The 19405-nt window shown below is 45.0% G+C and overlaps 1 protein-coding gene across 2 annotated transcripts in view; it reads right to left on the bottom strand.

Annotated features, from left to right (window-relative positions):
• The window catches only part of KLHL3 (kelch like family member 3), a 119069-nt gene that overhangs the window by 53613 nt on the left and 46051 nt on the right, over positions 1-19405 (bottom strand). For both annotated transcript variants that reach the window (XM_032629103.1, XM_032629102.1), the window contains 2 exons: positions 15522-15684; positions 1583-1692 (listed from right to left, as the gene is read on the bottom strand). In XM_032629103.1, the coding sequence (XP_032484994.1) occupies positions 1583-1692; positions 15522-15684 (273 nt within the window). The remainder of the gene's footprint in view (positions 1-1582; positions 1693-15521; positions 15685-19405) is intronic.

Raw genomic sequence — 19405 nt, 5'->3', positions numbered from 1 at the left:
TTGTGCCAGTCACCTTCTGGGGATCCCCCTGAAGTCTCAGGACAGCCCATAGTTCCAACTGACAACTGCTTTTCTTCTTGATCAGACTTTTGCAGGACAACGGGCAGGGGCTTGTGAATTTCACATCCATTCTCTGGACATGTACCTTTGGATGCAGTCTCATCTCCAACATAAAATCCTTCTCAAGGGCTTTTCCTTGAATATTCCCTCAGGAAAGGGCCTCAAGCTTGGATGCTGAGATTGGACTAGGACAATTCAAGAAACATTTACTGAGTATCTCTGAGGCTGCAGAGGTGAGTAAGGTGTGGTCCCCACCATCAGGGAACTCACAAGTGAGTGGAGGAGGTAAGACCAGCTCAGAACTAACTACAATATAAAGCAGAACAAGGTTAAGTGTTATCCCAGAGGAAAAAGGGATTAATTCCAGATGCACAGTCAATAATCAATTCAGCTAACACTGACTAGGCACCCACTAGGCAGCAGGTACTATACTAGGCATTTTATATACCTTATCCCATTCAATCCCCACAACCACCCTGTGGAACATGTTCTATTACTACCCACACTTTACAAAATGAGGAAGTAGATGGAGAAGCAAAATATCTTGCCCAAGGTCATATAACTGATTTGTAAATACTAGAGATGAGATTTGGACCCCAGTGGCCAACATGGAAGCGTATGTTATTTCCAGTATAGTAGACTGAATCTCCTGGAGTAAAGAAATTCTTCCTGGTAGAAGAAAAATCTGAATTGTTTGGGAATTCAACCAGGTGAAGAGGGAAGTAGAGAATATTCCTAGCATAGGGTCAGAGATGAGGAAGGCTGGGAAGTAGGATAGATCAGCAGTCACAGACCAGCTACAGCAGGGGCAGAAGTCAAGCTTCTAGCACAGAGGAAGAGGTGTGTGGTCAGTGAGTCAGGGGACTGGGGTCAGGAGACCTGGGTCTTAGTCCTGGCTTGGCCACTGAAAAACTGTGTGTGACCTTCAGCAGTTTCTATCCCCTCTCTGGGGCTCGGTTTCCTCATCAGTAAAAATTCCAATTCCCTATCGGAGTAGATGTTCCCCAAAGGTATGCTCTGGCTTAAATGCTCAGTGATACTCACAAGAGGCTGTGTGGGACTGTGGTTAAGACCAGGTGACATGCAAACCAGCTGAGTGACCTTGAACAAGCTAATTAAATCCTCTGAGTCTGTTTCCTCATCTGTAATGTGAGGACAACAGCGATGCCTGCTTCACAGGGCTGAGGTGAAGGCTGAGTGAACTGAAGAACATCAAGCACTTAGCACAGGGCTTGGCAAACTATAAACGCTTAAGAAAGGGAGGCAAAAAAAAAAAAAAGGGAGGCAGCTTTGTCGCCATCATCATCATCATCACCATCACTCCTTCTTTAAAGGGTCCATAAAGTGAATGTAGCAGTCGTGGGCCAGAAAGCCTTTTTTTAAAAAAAAAAAAAAAAAGGGACAAAAAAATAAGATCTTTTTTTTTAATTTGAAAAAGAGAAAAGGCCTCATTGAACCACAAGTCCTTCCCATGACCACCTCACGAGAGAGGCTCCTGTTTCAAAGAAGGGCCATGTCATACCTTCTCTTCTGAAGAAACGGTCAGCTTGTCACTGGATATCAAGCTGCACACCTGGTCCAGACTTAGGCTAAGAAATTCTTCCCCCAGCATCACCTCTGGAAAGTGCTGCTCTGTTCCAAAAAAAGCAGAAGTTCAGAAAACAAAGTTATAACACACTCCTGCCCTTCCATGAACCAAGGCCATGACAATCTGTGGGATTCAGAGCAGAGTCCTGGGAGCTCTGGGGGAGGCAGGAGGCAGAGAGAAAGGCAGACATCCTGGCTGGAGGGAAACCAGCCTCTTAATTCAGCAGCAAAGGCATCCCCCTGTGTGACCCTCTGTCCTGAACATCATCACAGAGGAAAATGGGGCAGAGAGATGCGCGGTTATATTTTTTCCATGCTCCATGAGATTAATAATGGTGTTGCAGAGAAGCCTCACAGGGGCCTGCCTACTTAATTGAGCTCATTTCCCCTCAAGGCACAGGCTGGCAGAGTTGCAGACGGTGCCCCCTGCAGCTCAGCCAAACAAAAGTGGGTCAGAACTGCTGTGTAGCTCAAAGTCTCTGGGGGTTCTGGTAGGAAGTCAACATTAGAAGGCTGGCAGAAGGGTTCATCCCATCTTGCCCAAGTCAAGCCTGCTACAGTGAGAATCTGGTTCACAAGAAGGCTCAACTAAGCTTTTGTCCAGGTGTGGCACCAACACAGCTGGCACCACCACCACTGGGAACAGTCCACAGCAGCTGAGCCTATAGAGGCTATAAGATGGAGGGGAGTTTGGGGACAACTAGAACAAGATAAAACTCACAGGCCCGAGGACCACACAAGGGAAATGCCAAGGACAATTCCTACCCTGACATTCGCCCAGGCCGCCATGCTGCTATTACAGAGGCATTTGCCAGTGAAAGAGCGTGCACTTCAGAAAGAAGGACCTAGATTCAAGTCCCGGCTTTGTCATTTATGAGTTGTGTCTTTGAGCCAATGGCATCACTTCCCTGGGTCTCATTATCCCCATCTGTACAATGGAGGTAAAAACCACGTCTCACTCCCTCCCATGCTCTGATGAGAGAGGAATTGAGAACGTGTTTTGCAAGCTCCTTCAAAGTGAACCAGCCCAAGGGCTGACAATTCCTGGTGTAGCAGACTCTAGAGGTCACAGCGTCCTTTGTCATTTGCCCCATACCTTGCTCCCTCCTCGGTTCTCACAACCCTGCACCATCGCCCCAGGAGCATCTGTGCTCCTTGCCCTCCAGGCCTCTCCCCTTCCTTCTGTGGTGGCCCCGCTCTGCCCTGAGAGCTTCTTGGATAATTCCAGAAGCTCCCCACCCCCCACTTGGCCTGGCTGGCTCCTGGAGTGAGATTCTGAGTCCCTCCATGCCTGGGAGGCTGCTGAAACATCAACTCTGCTGCAGCTGCACAATGAAAAGGAAAATCAGAGCATGCTAATCACACTCATCAGCTTCTTAAAAACCAAACAAATGAAGAACTAAGGTTTAAATCATTTTCTTGCAAAAATCATTTTTAACTTTTTATGTTGTAAGAATTTCAGATCCAAAGAATTCCCATATGCCTTTCATCCAGATTCCCTAAATGTTAATACTTTACTCTCAATGACTGAGTTATAAATAATCTTTTCCATCTTTCACTGGACAAAGAGGGCTCCCCACTTTCTCCCCACCAGCCTAAGGATATAACTGAAGCCACTATTAAAGCTCACCCGTCCTGAGGCTCAGGGGATGCTTGTACAAGACAAGACAAATTTAAAAGTCAGATCTTTTACAAACGGAAGCAGCTGTCAAAACATAAGAAGCTGGCCTTACTTCTCTATATGTCAACAGAAAAAAGCCTTTAGTTAAAGCATAGATTTTAAGTATGACATTCAAAACACCTCCCTAACTATGGGAATATTTAAGACTAGATAGTTATTTTTAAAGTGTCCATTCCTAAAGATTTTTAAATAAAAGAAAGTAAACAATTTTTTTTGGACAATGGGAATTCATTCTTGGCCTGGAGGCTTGGAAAGTAACAGGATTCTCCCTATACACTCTTTCTAGCCCAAGAAGTCTTTGGACCAGAGTCTCTCAATGTGTTGGCAACACCCAAGAAACAGCAGAGAGAAAACTGACAAAGTATAGGACAGGGAGGCTCTGTGGACCAGCCTCGGCTGAGCTCACCAGGTGAGTCAGCCTACATCCCTGTGGCCCAGAGCCATACCTGGTCTTCCCACCTTTATCTTTGGTTGACTGAAAAACCTAACATTTGGAGGAGTGAAAAGAACAGGAGGAGGTGAGAAAGTAAAATTCTGAGCTGTAAGGAATTCTTCCTCAGAGCTCAGAAAGCCAAAAGTAGATGAGCTTGGGTTTTGAAAAGGAGGAAAATAGAAGTGCAGTGATGTGTACCCTAGGTGACTTGGTGAACAAACCAGAAGTCCTCAAAGATAAACCAAGGCAGGAAGTAGTCAGCCCCCCACACCTCCCCATCTCTCACACTCTGTGGCATTGCAGGATGTGAATCTGGGTCCCTTCTCTCTGAAGTCAGCTGCTTATTTGCCCATCAGGAACCTCCCACTGAAAACCTTCAGAAATCCTCCCAGGAAGGAGCATCTGGTGGGGAGGAGGCAACAAGGGAGGTATTGGGCAGGAGCTTCTCACCCAGGGCTGGCACCCCGAGATCCAGGAGATTTGCGAGGCATGAACAGGGGGACACAAAGAAGGGGCCCAGACAAAAACTCCTTCCCTTCCCCCTTTGGTCTGAGGACACAGGGCCCAGAGTCTGGGGACCAGAGCCCCCTTTCTGTTAGCAACACTCAAGACACAACAGGACAGAAAAAACAGGAACAGGATACTCTGGCTAACTCAGTTTCCTGGGAGACAGGAGCTCCCCAGAAGACTTTGTACCCAAGTCAGCGCTCTTCCCAGCCTCTTCCTGGAAAGAACCCACTATGCTACCAGAAGATACCGCCCTGAGAATCAGCTTCTACCTTTAACACTTGTTTGTTTGTTTGGAGATTTTTTAAAATTTGTTTTGCTTTGCTGTGAATGTATTAAGGGAGAATGTAGTGACAAACTGTGGCTAACAATCAGAAGACCTGGGTTCAAGTCCCAGCTCCACCTCTTACAGTCACTTCTTTCCAGGCTTTGGCTTCATGAATCATAAAATGGGATGGTAATGCCTGACCTCAGTCTCCAGGTTGTTTTGAAGTTCAAAAATGATACTATGTATTAGCCCATTTTGAGATCTATAAGAAACTCTTTAGAAATGAAGGAGGAATATTATGCGCCCATGTTCCTGAGTCACGAAGTCCAGTTCTGTGGGCAGGACTGCTCTCCAACAGAGAAGCGTTTCCGCAGCATCAGAGTCATCCTTTGAGACTGCAGGTCCTGCAGGCAAGGCTGTGGACCTCAAAGGTCTTAAGAGACCCACTTTATTCCACTGAGTTCCACAAACTTTCTAGTGATATAAGTTACTCAATTTCTTCAGATGAGAATACCGAAGGCTTCAGAATTCTCATCTATTAAATAGAGAGAATAATAGCACCTATCTCATAGAGGTGTTATGGGCATTAGATAAGCAAATATATGTAACTCACATTTCCTGAGACCATTGTAAGTGCTCAATAACTCTTCATACATGATGTGCCAAATACAGTGTTTCTTCAAAAATGAAGAAAGCAGAGCCGATGCCTACAAGGAGGCCACTGGCTTACAAAAGGGTAAAACAAGGCACCAGCAACTTCAACCCAAAGTCCACAGGGCCGTGACTGGGAGAGGCACTCCAAGTTAATAAAGGCAGGCAAATTCAGAGCATGACTAGAGAACAGCAATAGCTCAGTCTAGCTAGAGGGTAGGCTGTGTCTTCTTCATTCATCTAACAAATATGTACAGAGCATCCTGTGCCAGGCTCCCAGAGATGCAGGAGAGACAGGCAAGGCTCAATCTTGGGGGACGGGTGAAATATGCAGGGGTGTAGTATCTTTCAACCATGGGCTAGCCCCTTGAAGGGGGACTCTCCAAAATAAACTCTAACTTTTCTTGTCTTTTTGCTTTTTTTTCCTTTAGGGAGGAGTGTAAACAGGAAAAAAAAAAAAGTCAATTAATTAACCATTCTGACTGAGAGTCCCAATTAACCAGGCTTCACTATAAGTAGCAAACACTGTTTAGGATCCAAGTTTTGGAATGGAAATAGTGAGTTGTTTAAGTTATTAGGTATTTAATTTTTCTCTTCATTTGACTAAGTTTTTGCTTATGGAATATAAAGGGAAAACATGATTTAAGAGATTATAATAGTAACAAAAAATCATAACATTAAGAGAAAATGCAGAATACAAATTTATAGATACTGTTTGGTCACAAATATGTAAGTCTAGAATTTCAGGATTAAAAGATAGCTCTTTATTTCCCCTCTGTACTCAAATAAAAAGTATTATTATAAATATTTTAAAAATCCAAGTTTTGGAAACACTGCTTTGGGAAAGATCTCCAGGGTTCTCCCTACTTGCTGCAAATAATAATAAAGCCTTCCTTCTCCAAAAAAAAAAAATCCAAGTTTTGATTAATGAAACATTAATGGATCTGTTCCTGTCCATTTGGATGAGAAATTTTGGAGAAGGGGAGGGGCACCAGACAACTGCAAATCCTTTCCCTGGCAAGCAACACGCGCATATCTTCCCAATGTTGAAAGGATGAGGAAATTGGGTGGCACATTCCTAGGAAAGGGGGCATATTTGGGTCTTTTCAAGGAAGCAGGCCTGGAGAAAGTTAATGGCTCTTCCTAAAAACAGCTGACACTGTACTAGGTATTTTACATATATTATGTCACTTATATCTTCCAAAAGCCCAGCTGAAGTGAATATCAATATCTCCATTTTACAGATGGAGAAAGGGAGGCTTGGAAAGCCTAAGTTATGAGCTTAGTATCATACGGCAGTAAAGTGGTAGAGCCAGGTTTTGAAATTAAGGCTATCTGAATATAATAACAAACATTCTGATAAGTATTATAGTCCTCAAGACAATAAAAACTTGTCCTGAGCAGGCCATTTTGGTAAAATTCAATATAGACATCAGAGCACCCTAAGAATCCCTCTTAGGGATACTGCAGAGAGAGAAAGAAATAGGAACCTAAAGATATTTCTTTAAAAAAAAATCTTAGAGTAGTAGTGTTCTAAACATTTTGGCATCAGACCTGGATTCAAATCTCAGACCCAACCCTTGGATTGAAATCTTTCTCTAATCCACCTGTCTTCCAGGCTAGATGCCGTGATATTCTTCTGTGTTCCCAAAGCCACCCAAATAGGAAATTTAAATGTTCATACTGCTAGTCACCCTGTCCTACCACCTGAGGTCTTCCTCTCATACTGGGACTATGAGTCCCATGAGGGCAGGGTCTGTCTCATTTGAATCTGTCTGTGTGAAGGTGAATCCTCAGTGTCCAGGACAATGTCTGCAGATATTGAGCTCTGCAATTACTGTGCTTCCTTGTCCATTCTTCAGGACTGCCTAGGGCTCAGGCAACCTCTCAAGCAAGTCCCAAGTCCGTTTCTCCCTCTTGATTGGATGAAATAAACCTAAGCCTTTGATCAGGTTCAACTAAACTACAAGCCCAGACAATAACCCATCTATGACTTCTTTGACCTGCAGGGACAAAATGAACCCAGTTATTCCAGGGCCAGTGGCCCCAGCATAAAAGGTATGAGTGCCTCTGAATGGGACCACTGATCATGCCCCCAGGAATGAATGGCTGACACAGGTGGACACACAAACAGAATCAAAACATTTTAGCAGGGTAAAAAAAGAAAACAGCTGATTTAAATTTCTCTCTCCATTATCCTATTTTGGGAGGGCAGAGGTAAGCTTTCTTGAATCAATATTTGGCTTTCAAGGCCCACAGTTTCCTTGCTCCAGGGAGAAGGCTCAGCTCCCACAGAGAAGTAACACAGATCTACCTTGACCTTTTCCCACAAGGGGTCACGACCACCAGCCCTCAGACTCTAAATTTCACTGACTCCACTCTCCCAGGGATGGTGGGATACAAGCTCTCTTTCCACGTTGACCTAATTCCAGAAGTATATATGTTGTATCTCCCCTTTCTCTCTATCACACACACACACAGAGCAAAGGGCTATATCAAAACTACCCAGTTATCAGTGCTACTGATTCAACAACAACAAAGTTCCCTGTTCTCCAGAGTATGGAAGGAACAGGGAAGTTTCCTAAAATCCCAACAAGGAGAACAACTAACAACAAAAAATACCTGCATCTGCACTAATACTTCACTTGCCACCTTCAAGGTAGAAGCAGAGGTAGGAGTGAGGCAACCGCCATGGACAGAGAGGCTGAACTGGCCTGGGAAGATGTGAAAATAAACAGTGGGCTCAGAGCACAGGCCCTGGAGACAGCCTCATCATGAATCTTGGCATTGCCACTCACAAACTATGTGATCTGGAGCAAGTTACTAAACTTCTCTGGGGCTTCCATTTCTTCATCTATAAGTTGGGAAAGTAATAACTACTTCTGATAGTTATGTGGCCTCTTATAGTTATGAAGTGTGTAGCACCATGCCTGGCACCTTGCAAGTGTTCAGAAAAGGTAGAAACTCCCACCATGATCATCACCACCATTATTACTTTATGATGCCAAGTTGGAGGCAGCAATTTCACAAGATGACCCTCAGTGAGTCAGAGGTTCGTGTGTTTTAAAATGCTTTGTCAAAGTTTTTTGCTGCCCTTAGTTTAATTACTTCATTCCATGGTCTCAAATGACTCCATCAATCGAAAAAAAAAGGCCATTTCTCTCCACAAACACGTGAAATTCGATGGCTTTTCCATCCCATGGCTGGAGGGTTTCAGCTCAGCTTTGGCAGACTGATGTGAACAAAATGTCCAAAGAATTTTAATTGCCATTTCATTAACAGGGTCCCATTAATATCCCTCCCAACCAGCTCTGCTGATGGTCCAGTGCATGGCCATCCAATTACCAAATAACAAAGTCCCCATAAACCTGGGCCCAAGCCTCTGAAGTTAAATATTAAGCAGTCCCTGGAAACAATAACAGTGAGATATAAGAAGTCACAGGATACAAAATTAATACACAGAAATCTCCTGCATTCTTATACACTAACAACAAAAGATCAGAAAGACAAATTAAGGAAACAATTCCATTTACCATTGCAACAAAAAGACTAAACTACCTAGGAATAAACCTACCTAGGGAGACAAAAAGTTTTCTTATGCAGAAAACTATAAGATACTGATGAAAGAAATCAAAGATGACAAAAACAGATGGCGAGATATGCCATGTTCTTGGATTGGAAGAATCAATACTGTGAAAATGACTACACCACCCAAAGCAATTTACAGATTCAAATGCAATCCCTATCAAATTACCAATGGCATTTTTCATAGAATTAGAACAAAAAATTTTACAATTTGTATGGAAACACAGAAGACTCCGAATAGCCAAAGCAATCTTGAGAAAGGAAAATAGAGCTGGAAGAATCAGGCTCCCTGACTTCAGACTATACTACAAAGCTACAGTAATCAAGACAATATGGTACTGGCACAAAAACAAAAATACAGATCAATGGAACAGGATAGAAAGTCCAGAGATAAACCCACACACATATGGTCGCCTAATTTATGACAAAGGAGGCCAGAATATACAATGGAGCAAAGACAGCCTCTTCGATAAGTGGTGCTGGGAAAACTGAACAGCTACATGTAAAAGAATGAAATTAGAACACTCCCTAACACCACACACAAAAATAAACTCAAAGTGGATTAAAGACCTAAATGGAAGGCCAGACACTATAAAACTCTTAGAGGAAAACACAGGCAGAACACTCTATGACATAAATTGCAGCAAGATCTTTTTTGACCCACCTCCTAGACTAATGAGAATAAAAACAAACAAATGGGAGCTAATTAAACTTAAAAGCTTTTGCACATCAAAGGAAATCATAAACAAGATGAAAAGACAACCTTCAGAATGGGAGAAAATATTTGCAAATGAAGCAAGTGACAAAGGATTAACCTCCAAAAATATACAAACAGCTTATGCAGTTCAATATCAAAAAAACAAGCAACCCAATCAAAAAATGGGCATAAGATCCAGACAGACATTTCTCCAAAGAAGACATACAGATGGCCAAGAGGCACATGAAAAGATGCTCAACATCACTAATTATTAGAGAAATGCAAATCAAAACTATAATGAGGGGCTTCCCTGAGGGCGCAGTGGTTGAGAGTCCCCCTGCCGATGTAGGGGACATGGGTTTGTGCCCCAGTCTGGGAGGATCCCACATGCCGGGGAGCGGCTGGGCCCGTGAGCCATGGCCGCTGAGCCTGCGCGTCTGGAGCCTGTGCTCCACAACGGGAGAGGCCACAACAGTGAGAGACCTGCGTACAGCAAAAAAAAAAAGCTACAATGAGGTATCACCTCACACTGGTCAGAATGGCCATCATCACAAAATCTACAAACAATAAATGCTGGAGAGGGTGTGGAGAAAAAGGAACCTTCTTTCACTGTTGGTGGGAATGTAAATTGATACAGCCATTGTGGCAAACAGTATGGAGCATCCTTAAAAAGCTAAAAATAGAATTACCATACGACCCAGCAATCCCACAACTGGGCATATACCCAGAGAAAACCATAATTCAAAAAGACACATGCACCCCAGTGTACATTGCAGTACTATTTATAATAGCCAGGACGTGGAAACAACCTAAATGTCCATCGACAGATGTGGTACATATATATACAATGGAATATCACACAGCCATAAAAAGCAACGAAATTGGGTCATTTGTAGAGACATGGATGGACCTAGAGACTGTCATACAGAGTGAAGTCAGTCAGAAAGAGAAAAACAAATATCGTATATTAATGCATACTTGGAATCTGAAAAAATTGGTATAGATAATCTTGTTTACAAAGCAGAAATAGAGACACAGATGTAGAGAACAAACATATGGATACCAAGGGGGAGGGGGTGGGAGGAATTGGGAGATTGGAAATGACATATATACACTATTGATACTATGTATAAAATAGATAACTAATGAGAACCTGCTGTATAGCACAGGGACCTCTACTCAATGCTCTGTGGTGACCTAAGTGGGAAGGAAGTCCAAAAAAGAGGGGATATGTGTATACATATAGCTGATTCACTTTGCTGTACAGTAGAAACTAACACAACATTGTAAAGCAACTATACTCCCATAAAAAATTTTTTAAAAAGAAAAAGAAACAGGCTGTGCAAAACACTAGGGTCCTTTTCCCAGTTACCTAGGAGAACTATGATACCATCAGCTGGGGGCAAGGGTCTGAGCAGTCAGCTTCTAACTATGGGACTCACCCTCCCCCAGCCCAGAATAATATATATCACAGCAAAAATCTGGGGGCATAACCCTGAAGGGGAAACTGGACCCAGAGGAAGCAGAAGGGACTGCCACAGCAGGAAGAAAAAGGCCCATTCCAAACAGGAAATCAAATAGGGTGGAAAGAGGTCGTGCTCCAGCCCGGCAGAGGCATGCTGTGTCCACCTTCGCCAGGGGTATGAAGACTTATCAGAAGGCCATCGTCGACCTTAAAAGTAGTTCCTCTTTTAGACAGCAATTTGGCAGTATCTTTTTTTAATGCTCACTCTCTTTCAGCTACTTTACGCTGCTAAGATGGTACCCTACAGGTACAAGCTCACTCTTACTTACAAAGCAGCAAGTTTACTCCAAAATATTACATAAAGTAATTCTTGCTAAAGCATTTTATGTAAAAGAAAAAAACTGGTAACATTAATGTTCATCAAGAGAGGACTACTTAAATAAATTGTAGTTCATTACAGTTCATCCCTACGATGCAGTAGACAAAAAGAGTAAGATGTAGCCATACACAAGGGTCTGCCAAGAACCCCAAGATATTGTACTAAGTAAAAAAAAAATTTTTTTTAAGTATAATGAGTACAAAAGGCTTCTATTTGTGTAAGTTAAAAAGCGTAACATATACATATTTTGTAGGGATACCCAAGAGAGTGCCCTACTCCCTTAAGAGGGCCTGGGAGAAGATCAGCTGAGCATTTACCTTGTGTCCTGTTTGAAACTTTTATCACGGGTACAAGTTGCTTTTATTGAATACATTCGCTAAAGTTTTAAAATAATGGTATAGAAATATGTCTGCTGACACGGAAAGTTGTTCAGAATATACTGCTAAGATTTTTTTAGGCTGGAAAACATACACGTGGAATGAAAAAGACTGGGAAAGCTATACACCAGGGTGCTGCCCGTGACTCCCACTGGGTAGGATTGTGGTGCTTTTCCTGCTCTTTCTGCCTGTTGGCTGCTTCTGTAATAATCACAGGTGGTTTTGTATTAAGATAGTAATAACAATAGCAATAATAACAAAAAGAAAGCTCATCTTAGAGAAGGAAGAGGAACAGAATTGAGGCACAGCTTGGGGCTATGGACAGGTGAAGGCAGAGGCCAGCTGGCCAGAGACTAGGGCAGAGGGGGGAGGCAGGACATACCCAGCTGTGTATCTGCATACAGAGAAACCACAATCAGAAGCTCTGGAAATGGTCCTCCTCCCCCAAAGTGCAAGCAGTCTGCAGCAGGGGCAGTGGTGGTGACCCAAGGAGTCCCATCTCTCCACCAGGTCCCAGCTCTGAGGCTCTCTTACTACAGATGGTGTGAGTGGCAGGGAGGCTCCAGAGCACGGCCCTGGGTGGCACCTACTTCTGCAGGGGGCTCACCTCCCTGTCCCCCTGACCCCAAAACCATCCTGGAAACAAGGCAGGATGAACTACCCCATCAGAGAGAGAAGAAAACAGGCCTAGGGCCACTCAGCTCCAAAGTGTTGGCTGGTGTGACCCCTGGTTCTGATCTGGAAGGTCTCCTCGTAGTCTGTGGGCTAAAATACCTCCTAACTCGAGGCATCGGGCCAGGGAAGCCTGTGACCGCAGGGGCTGACGCTGACCCTTGTGTGTGACTCTGGCCAGTACCCACACCCCCACAGTTAAAATGGGACGAGGTGGCTGCTCTGTCTCAGCAGGCAGCAATGGCAGAGCCGCCAGGTTCCAACTCAAGTCAATCGGTACAAGATCAAAGACACAAAGCAGGCCCACAGCAGTGGGTGGGTGCAAGGGAGTGAGCACAAATAATCATTTTTTATTTCCTTCTCTAAGCACTGCACCGTGTGAAGTCTTACCTTCACACTGCTTCTTCTGTCTTCTCATCACGGTCTCATCAACCTCTGCGTTACCACACTACCTTAAAAATATGATTTTTATTTTCCCTGCTGTGCACAGCTGATGGCTGCAAAGAAAACTATCCAGAAGCTGGTCCCAGGCTCCACAGAAGGCCTGAACGACAGGCAGAAGGCTCTCAGCCCTAAGTCACGCTGACTGAGACAGGGAAAGGAGGAGGACTCATGCGTGCAGTGAGGGGGCTGCCTCCACGTGCTCCTGGGAGGCAGCTTCCCAAGGGGGAGGAGAAGATATCCACGTCTCACTTCTCCACCCCAAGATGACTAAACACCCCACATCTAGCAGAGACAGCTGGCCGTCTGTCTACACTACTTGGTTGTTGGGATTTGGTAATTGCATGGCACAGACTTCAAGGCTCACACTTCCGATGGAAGATGCCAGCTCTAGCCACCAACACTCCACAGTTACTGATTCACGGAGCCACCCTACGTCCAAACTGGACCTGGAAGCCACAGAATGTAGCAGTTAAAAACATGGCTCTGGAGTAAACACTGTCTGGGTTTGAATCCTGTCTGTCTCTTCCAAATGACCTCAACAAATTACTTCACCCCTCTGTGCCTTAGTTTCCTCAGCTGTTGTATGCATTAAGTGCACATAAAATGCTTAGCCTAGGATGTGACCCAAAGTAGAGCTCAGTAAATGCTAGCTAAAAGTAATTCACCAGGACACTGCCTACACACACCCACAATGCTGCAGAACCCAATCACCACGCCCAGATCAGGACTTAGGAGCACCAAGACCACGATATGTTCCCAACTGCATCCTCCCCACTCTCCCACAGGTGAGTCTCACCATCAGACAGTAAAAAGGGCAAAGGGAGAAAACACAGATTTTGAAAGTAGGGGAGAGCCAAGCCAGAAGAACCTGGGAGCCTTTGTTAAAGGTGGGGTTCGGTACACGGCCCAAACCCCAGACGACCTTGTAAGCCAACTACAAAAGGATGTGATACCTGCTGAGTGCATGCAAGCACGTGCACTCTATAGAAGGAGAGGGCTGGGGAGGGGAGACCAGGAAGAGAGACAGAGACCTTCTGGTGTCTAAGCACTGTCCCTTTGCCGCTGCACCAGCAGATGTCCACAAGCTGACCTGGGCCTTGGCCAAGCTCTCAGCTCCTGCTGAAGCAAAGTCTGAACACATCCCTCAAGAAAGTGGCTGGACTAGAGAGGGCTGGACTAGCCACGGCTCCCTGAGAACAGAAAGGAAGTGGGGTACAATGCTGGGAAAGGCAGACACAGGAGGGACAGCAGAGAAGCAGGAGAGTCAAGGATTAGGGCCAGGAAGAGTCAGAGGAATTCAGAATTGGGGTGACTGGGGAACGTCCTTCACAAAAATCATCATCACTGACATCATCCTAACATCTGGTCCCATTCGTGTCCTCAGAAACAGACCTCAGGAAGAAATGAGAGTCTGTGTAGGCTCCTGGGCTCTGGGGCTTGATGAGAGCAAAAAAGGATGCTGAAAAACAGAAGAAATGCTTGTTGACTTGTGGATCAAGGGGCTAACACAGCACAGGGAGCTGGCAGGTGGGCAGCCAGCAGGTCCTCAGTTAACTTCTAGACATTAGCTGTACATGAGACACAGAACAGACAGCAGCTATGCTGGCGTTTGTTTGGGCAGGGGGAAGAATGAGAGGCTTTACTGCAAGGGAAGGAGGTGGCCATGACTGAATCTATTGATTCATATGACCAGATCTGTTTCCTAGGTCACTCATGACCTTCGTCCTCAAGTTGAAATAAATACCAATGAAGACTTCTTTTCAGCTAAACATGGTGGGCTGAACATTCATGTTCATCACTACTCCCTCTGAAAACCCCATTAAAATAGCAAGATGACAAGCTGTAGCCGGGAGAATGTCTCCAAGAAAAATAAAATGGACTCAACAGATTATCTGATATACTGAGAAGACTGTTCAGTGTATCTGTCTTACAAGAGTTAGCAGTTGTAGCAGTCACTGTGTAAAAGAAAAAGCATTTTATTAACTGCCTTACTGAACAAAGAGTTTTCTGATAAAAAAATAATTATAACTTATCTCAGCTGTAGAAATGATGTTAGAAGAATAAAGAGAGGAGAACAATGTATGTATATGAGGGGGACGTCTATGAAAGCACAATTATTCTCCTGTGGGAAGTCAACAGATAACATCTAAAGCTAGTAAGTCCAAAAATAGTGGTACAAACGTTTTATTTAGGTAAATAGAGGTAAATATCAGACAAAGCAGCTTTTAGCTAAATCAGCACATGTATTTTAATTCTTTTAGAATTGCAAGTGAGTGGTTCTAGAGAGCAAGACTTCATGTGGAACAGCAGAGCAGGAGACTCTTATCATTATAAGCCTTGCAATAGTACTTGACTTTTCCAAATCGTGGTCATAGAACACATTGGTCAAAATAGAAATTTTCCTAAATGACAAAGATTTATTTCAAGACCTAGGCCAAATTACTCTTCCCCCACGAAGTCTTCTCAGATCTCCTTCCTCTTCTCTCGTGAAAATCACTGTCTGCACCATTCACCCGACAATTAATCACATTCCACTTGGTAATGAGCTGAACTCTTCTATTGTTAATTATCTTTTCACCTGTGTCTTGTCTCCCTGACTAAATTATAACTTGTTCATAGCAGAGTGCACTTTTCATCATCTTTGAGGAGTACACCACAGACCAGGTTATTAAATCCACAAGTTCAGAGAGGTACAGCCACCCCGCTCCCCATTACCTGCATAAGCGTTGGCCTGCTGCAGGAGGTCGGTACAGGTGTGCACGTCTGCAAATGCGCGGATACCCAGGCAATTGGTGGGATGCAACTGAGACTGCAGGAAGTCACAGCAGTTCTGGCGAACATCCATGAGCTGCAGCAAGCTGGCTGCTGGGAGCAGCACCTGGAAGAGAAGGTGACATTCTGACTTGCAGGATCCCACCGCCAGGGTCTCATCTCCCCAAAGCAGTGTTCTAATCAAACCACACCCAAGCTCAAGGTCTTTGCACGGCTCTCCACTACCTGCCCAAGTAAGTCCAAACTTCTCGGCCTGGACTTTGAGGCAAGCCCAGCCTTAGTCCCCACTACTCTCCACTTCATGGACCCTAAGCACCAACAGATTCTCTGTCTCCCTACAGACCAGCAGTGCCTCCCAGTGGCTAATGTGTATATGAATTCCCCTTGGGATCTTATTAACATGCAGATTCTGACTCAGTAGGTTTAGGGTGGGGCCCAAGAGCCTCCATTCTGAGTGAGTACCCAGGCTATGCTTGCAGCTGCTGGTCCATGAACCACACTTTGAGTAACAAGACCCTTATAGGCTGAGTGTTTGTGTCCCCCGCAAAAGTTTATACATTGAAGCCCTAACCCCAAATTTGGGCGGTATTTGGAGATAGGTTAAAGGAGGTCAGAAGGGTGGGGCCCTAATCCATCAGGGCTGGTGCCCTTATAAGAAGAGAAATAGATACCAGAGTTCTCTCTCTACCACGCAAGGACACAAGGAGAAGGTGGCCTTTTGCAAGCTAGTAAGAAAGCCCTCACCAGAAACTCAATCAGCTGGAACCTTGATCTTGTACTTCTAACTTCTAACACTGTGAGAAAATTAGTTTCATGGACCCTAAGCACCAACAGATTCTCTGTCTCCCTACAGACCAGCAGTGCCTCCCAGTGGCTAATGTGTATATGAATTCCCCTTGGGATCTTATTAACATGCAGATTCTGACTCAGTAGGTTTAGGGTGGGGCCCAAGAGCCTCCATTCTGAGTGAGTACCCAGGCTATGCTTGCAGCTGCTGGTCCATGAACCACACTTTGAGTAACAAGACCCTTATAGGCTGAGTGTTTGTGTCCCCCGCAAAAGTTTATACATTGAAGCCCTAACCCCAAATTTGGGCGGTATTTGGAGATAGGTTAAAGGAGGTCAGAAGGGTGGGGCCCTAATCCATCAGGGCTGGTGCCCTTATAAGAAGAGAAATAGATACCAGAGTTCTCTCTCTACCACGCAAGGACACAAGGAGAAGGTGGCCTTTTGCAAGCTAGTAAGAAAGCCCTCACCAGAAACTCAATCAGCTGGAACCTTGATCTTGTACTTCTAACTTCTAACACTGTGAGAAAATTAGTTTCTGTTGTGTAAGCCATCCACTCTGTGGTATTTTGTTACAGCAGCCCAAGCTAAGACAAACTGGTCCTCCTACCTGGAGATTCACCTGGAGAATTTTTAAAATACTGATGCCTGGGTCTCACCCCCAAAGATTCAACGTAATAGGAATGGGGTGTAGCCTGGACAGTGAGATATTGCTAAAGTTCCCCAGGTGCTTTTAATATATAGCCAAGTTTAGAACCACTGCCCTTCAGCCTTTAGCTACTGTCTTCACTCAAAGGTCTTTATTGACTTGTTCACAAGCTCATTCACCATTTAATTACTGAGCACCTGTGGGCCCGCCTTTGTGATTCAGTGGTAGGTAAGCAAGAGAAATCGAACCCCTGATCTTACAAAGTTTATCATTTACTGGAACAAGAGCATCATCCCCAAATCCACTGGGACTCAAACAGACACACTCTACTCTCCCATCCAACAGATAAATAATAAAGAACATTTCTGAGTACATTCTCAGCAAAAGGAGAGCTAAGTTTCCTTTTAAAAGGTCATGAGACACATGAGTATTTATACTGTATCCTGGAAGACAGAAATAGTTTCTGCTCAGGTGTGTGTGCATGTGTCTTTCCTAAAAGCCAGGGAAGACTAGCTTGAACAGGCCAGATGGGTGCTCAGACTGTCAGCCCTGGTCAAGCTCCCTAGGACTTTGCCACAGCTGCCAAAGCCTGCCCTCGGATCAAAAACCATGATCGTTGTCAGAGTCCTTCTTGACACCAGCTCTGCTACCCCTCCCTCCCGACCCTGTGGGAGGGGTAGATGTTCTGAGAGTGACTTAACAAAAAGAAATTCAGAAAAAAAAAATCAGAGCAGAACAGTTTGGCTTGAGACTGCATCGCTCAGGGACCCCCAGCATCCATTTCACCCCAAAACAACCCCCGTGTCCTGGGCCTTTGCTCTCAGCTGCCCCCCTGACTCTCAGGGAGAGTGTCTGGGCCAGCCAGACTCCAGGTATTCCCATCCACACGGGCTTGCCCAGGAAGACAAGGGCTGCAGATGCATTTGATTTCTTGACTCAGGGCACTACAAAAGTTTTTTGTTTTTTGTTTTTTGAGTGATTTAAATTCTGGAGGCTGACGGTCTCCAAAAACAGCTCTGAGCCTCATCTCTAGCCCTCCTCACCTCCATAGGCTAAGGCCAAAATCTCTGCCCCACTGCCCATTCTTGGGCCTTGTCCCACCACTAGGGTAACCAGCCATCCAGGTTTGCCCCAGACTGAAGAGTTTCCCAGGACACAGGACTTTCAGTGCAAAAACTGGGGCAGTTAGCCACCCTTCCTCATTCCTGCCCACACACAGATGCCACCAAGAGCCTCCACTAACAGTGGTCCTGCTCCCAAGCTTAAAAGCCTGCTCTCAAAGGGAAGCTCTTCCTACCTGCAGGCTTAAACCTCTCCCTCACGAGAGCCAAATTCTAGAAAACATCTCCTCTCTCCTTCCTCTGCCCTCTCTCTTCCACTACCCTATGTCCCCAGCAATACAACAGTAAATTACCATCCTGTCCTTGGTATTTTCTGAACCACTGATTCATTCCAGAGAAGGAAAAAGATAAGATCACCCGTTCTGCAGACTTTGAGACCGTAAGTGAACATAGCCAGGCTCCAAATCTGACCACCTGAGCTCCATCCCCACTAGACAGCCATGTCCCCACGGAGCAGCCATAAACTGGGAAACTCAATTAACCTGTGAGCTTGCTCAGCCTAGCCAAACAGATTCCAGGACCAGATTAGTCTCTCCCTGAGAGTTAAGTGGAGAACCATTAACCATTCTTGCTGAATACATACCAGGAATGGAAAGTCGTGTTCCAAACCCCCAAATGACCTCCATGACACCCGCCCTGACCAGCACCAGCTATAAACCCTAGAGTTAGGGCCATAGGTTGACCAACCATCCTGGTTTGCTCAAACTTTGCCAGTTTTAGCACTCAAAGTCCTGTGTCCCAGGAGAGCCCTCAATCCTGGGCAAACTGGGCTGGTTGTTTACCCCAGAGACCAGAAACTTGTATCCAGTTACACTAAGAAACCCTGGTGGAGAGGAGTAATCCAATGCTGTCCAGCATACACCCTACTTCGGGCGTGGCAAGCCCCCAAGGGTCAGGTGTGATTAGAGGCCGAAATGGACAGCAGCCCTTTAGGTCCGCAGAGGAGGAATTTCTGAGAGTCCAATCCGCCCCCAGATTGCATACCCGCCAAGCCAAGATGCGATCATGCCAGGGACACACGCCTCCCCCGCCTCCCTGTCCTCTTCTCCCCCACAATGACAGCCACAGTTTGGGGCTTAATTTTTCAAGCTCGTGACAACCATCCAAAGAAATGAAATAATAAATACTTTCTGAACATATTCCTTAGATTATACTTTCAGTTTTTAGAACCTCCCTGGATAGAGCTACCCACACAGCTTTCAACTTTCCTACTGTTCACAAAACCCACTTCGCAGACAAAAATGATCAGGCTTTCCACCTCTCCACACACC

This window comes from Phocoena sinus, chromosome 3 (genome assembly GCF_008692025.1).
Source record: "Phocoena sinus isolate mPhoSin1 chromosome 3, mPhoSin1.pri, whole genome shotgun sequence".
Taxonomy (NCBI): Eukaryota; Metazoa; Chordata; class Mammalia; order Artiodactyla; family Phocoenidae; genus Phocoena; species Phocoena sinus.
The sequence above is the reverse complement of the archived record's forward strand: the minus strand, read 5'-3'. Positions and strand labels throughout refer to the sequence as shown.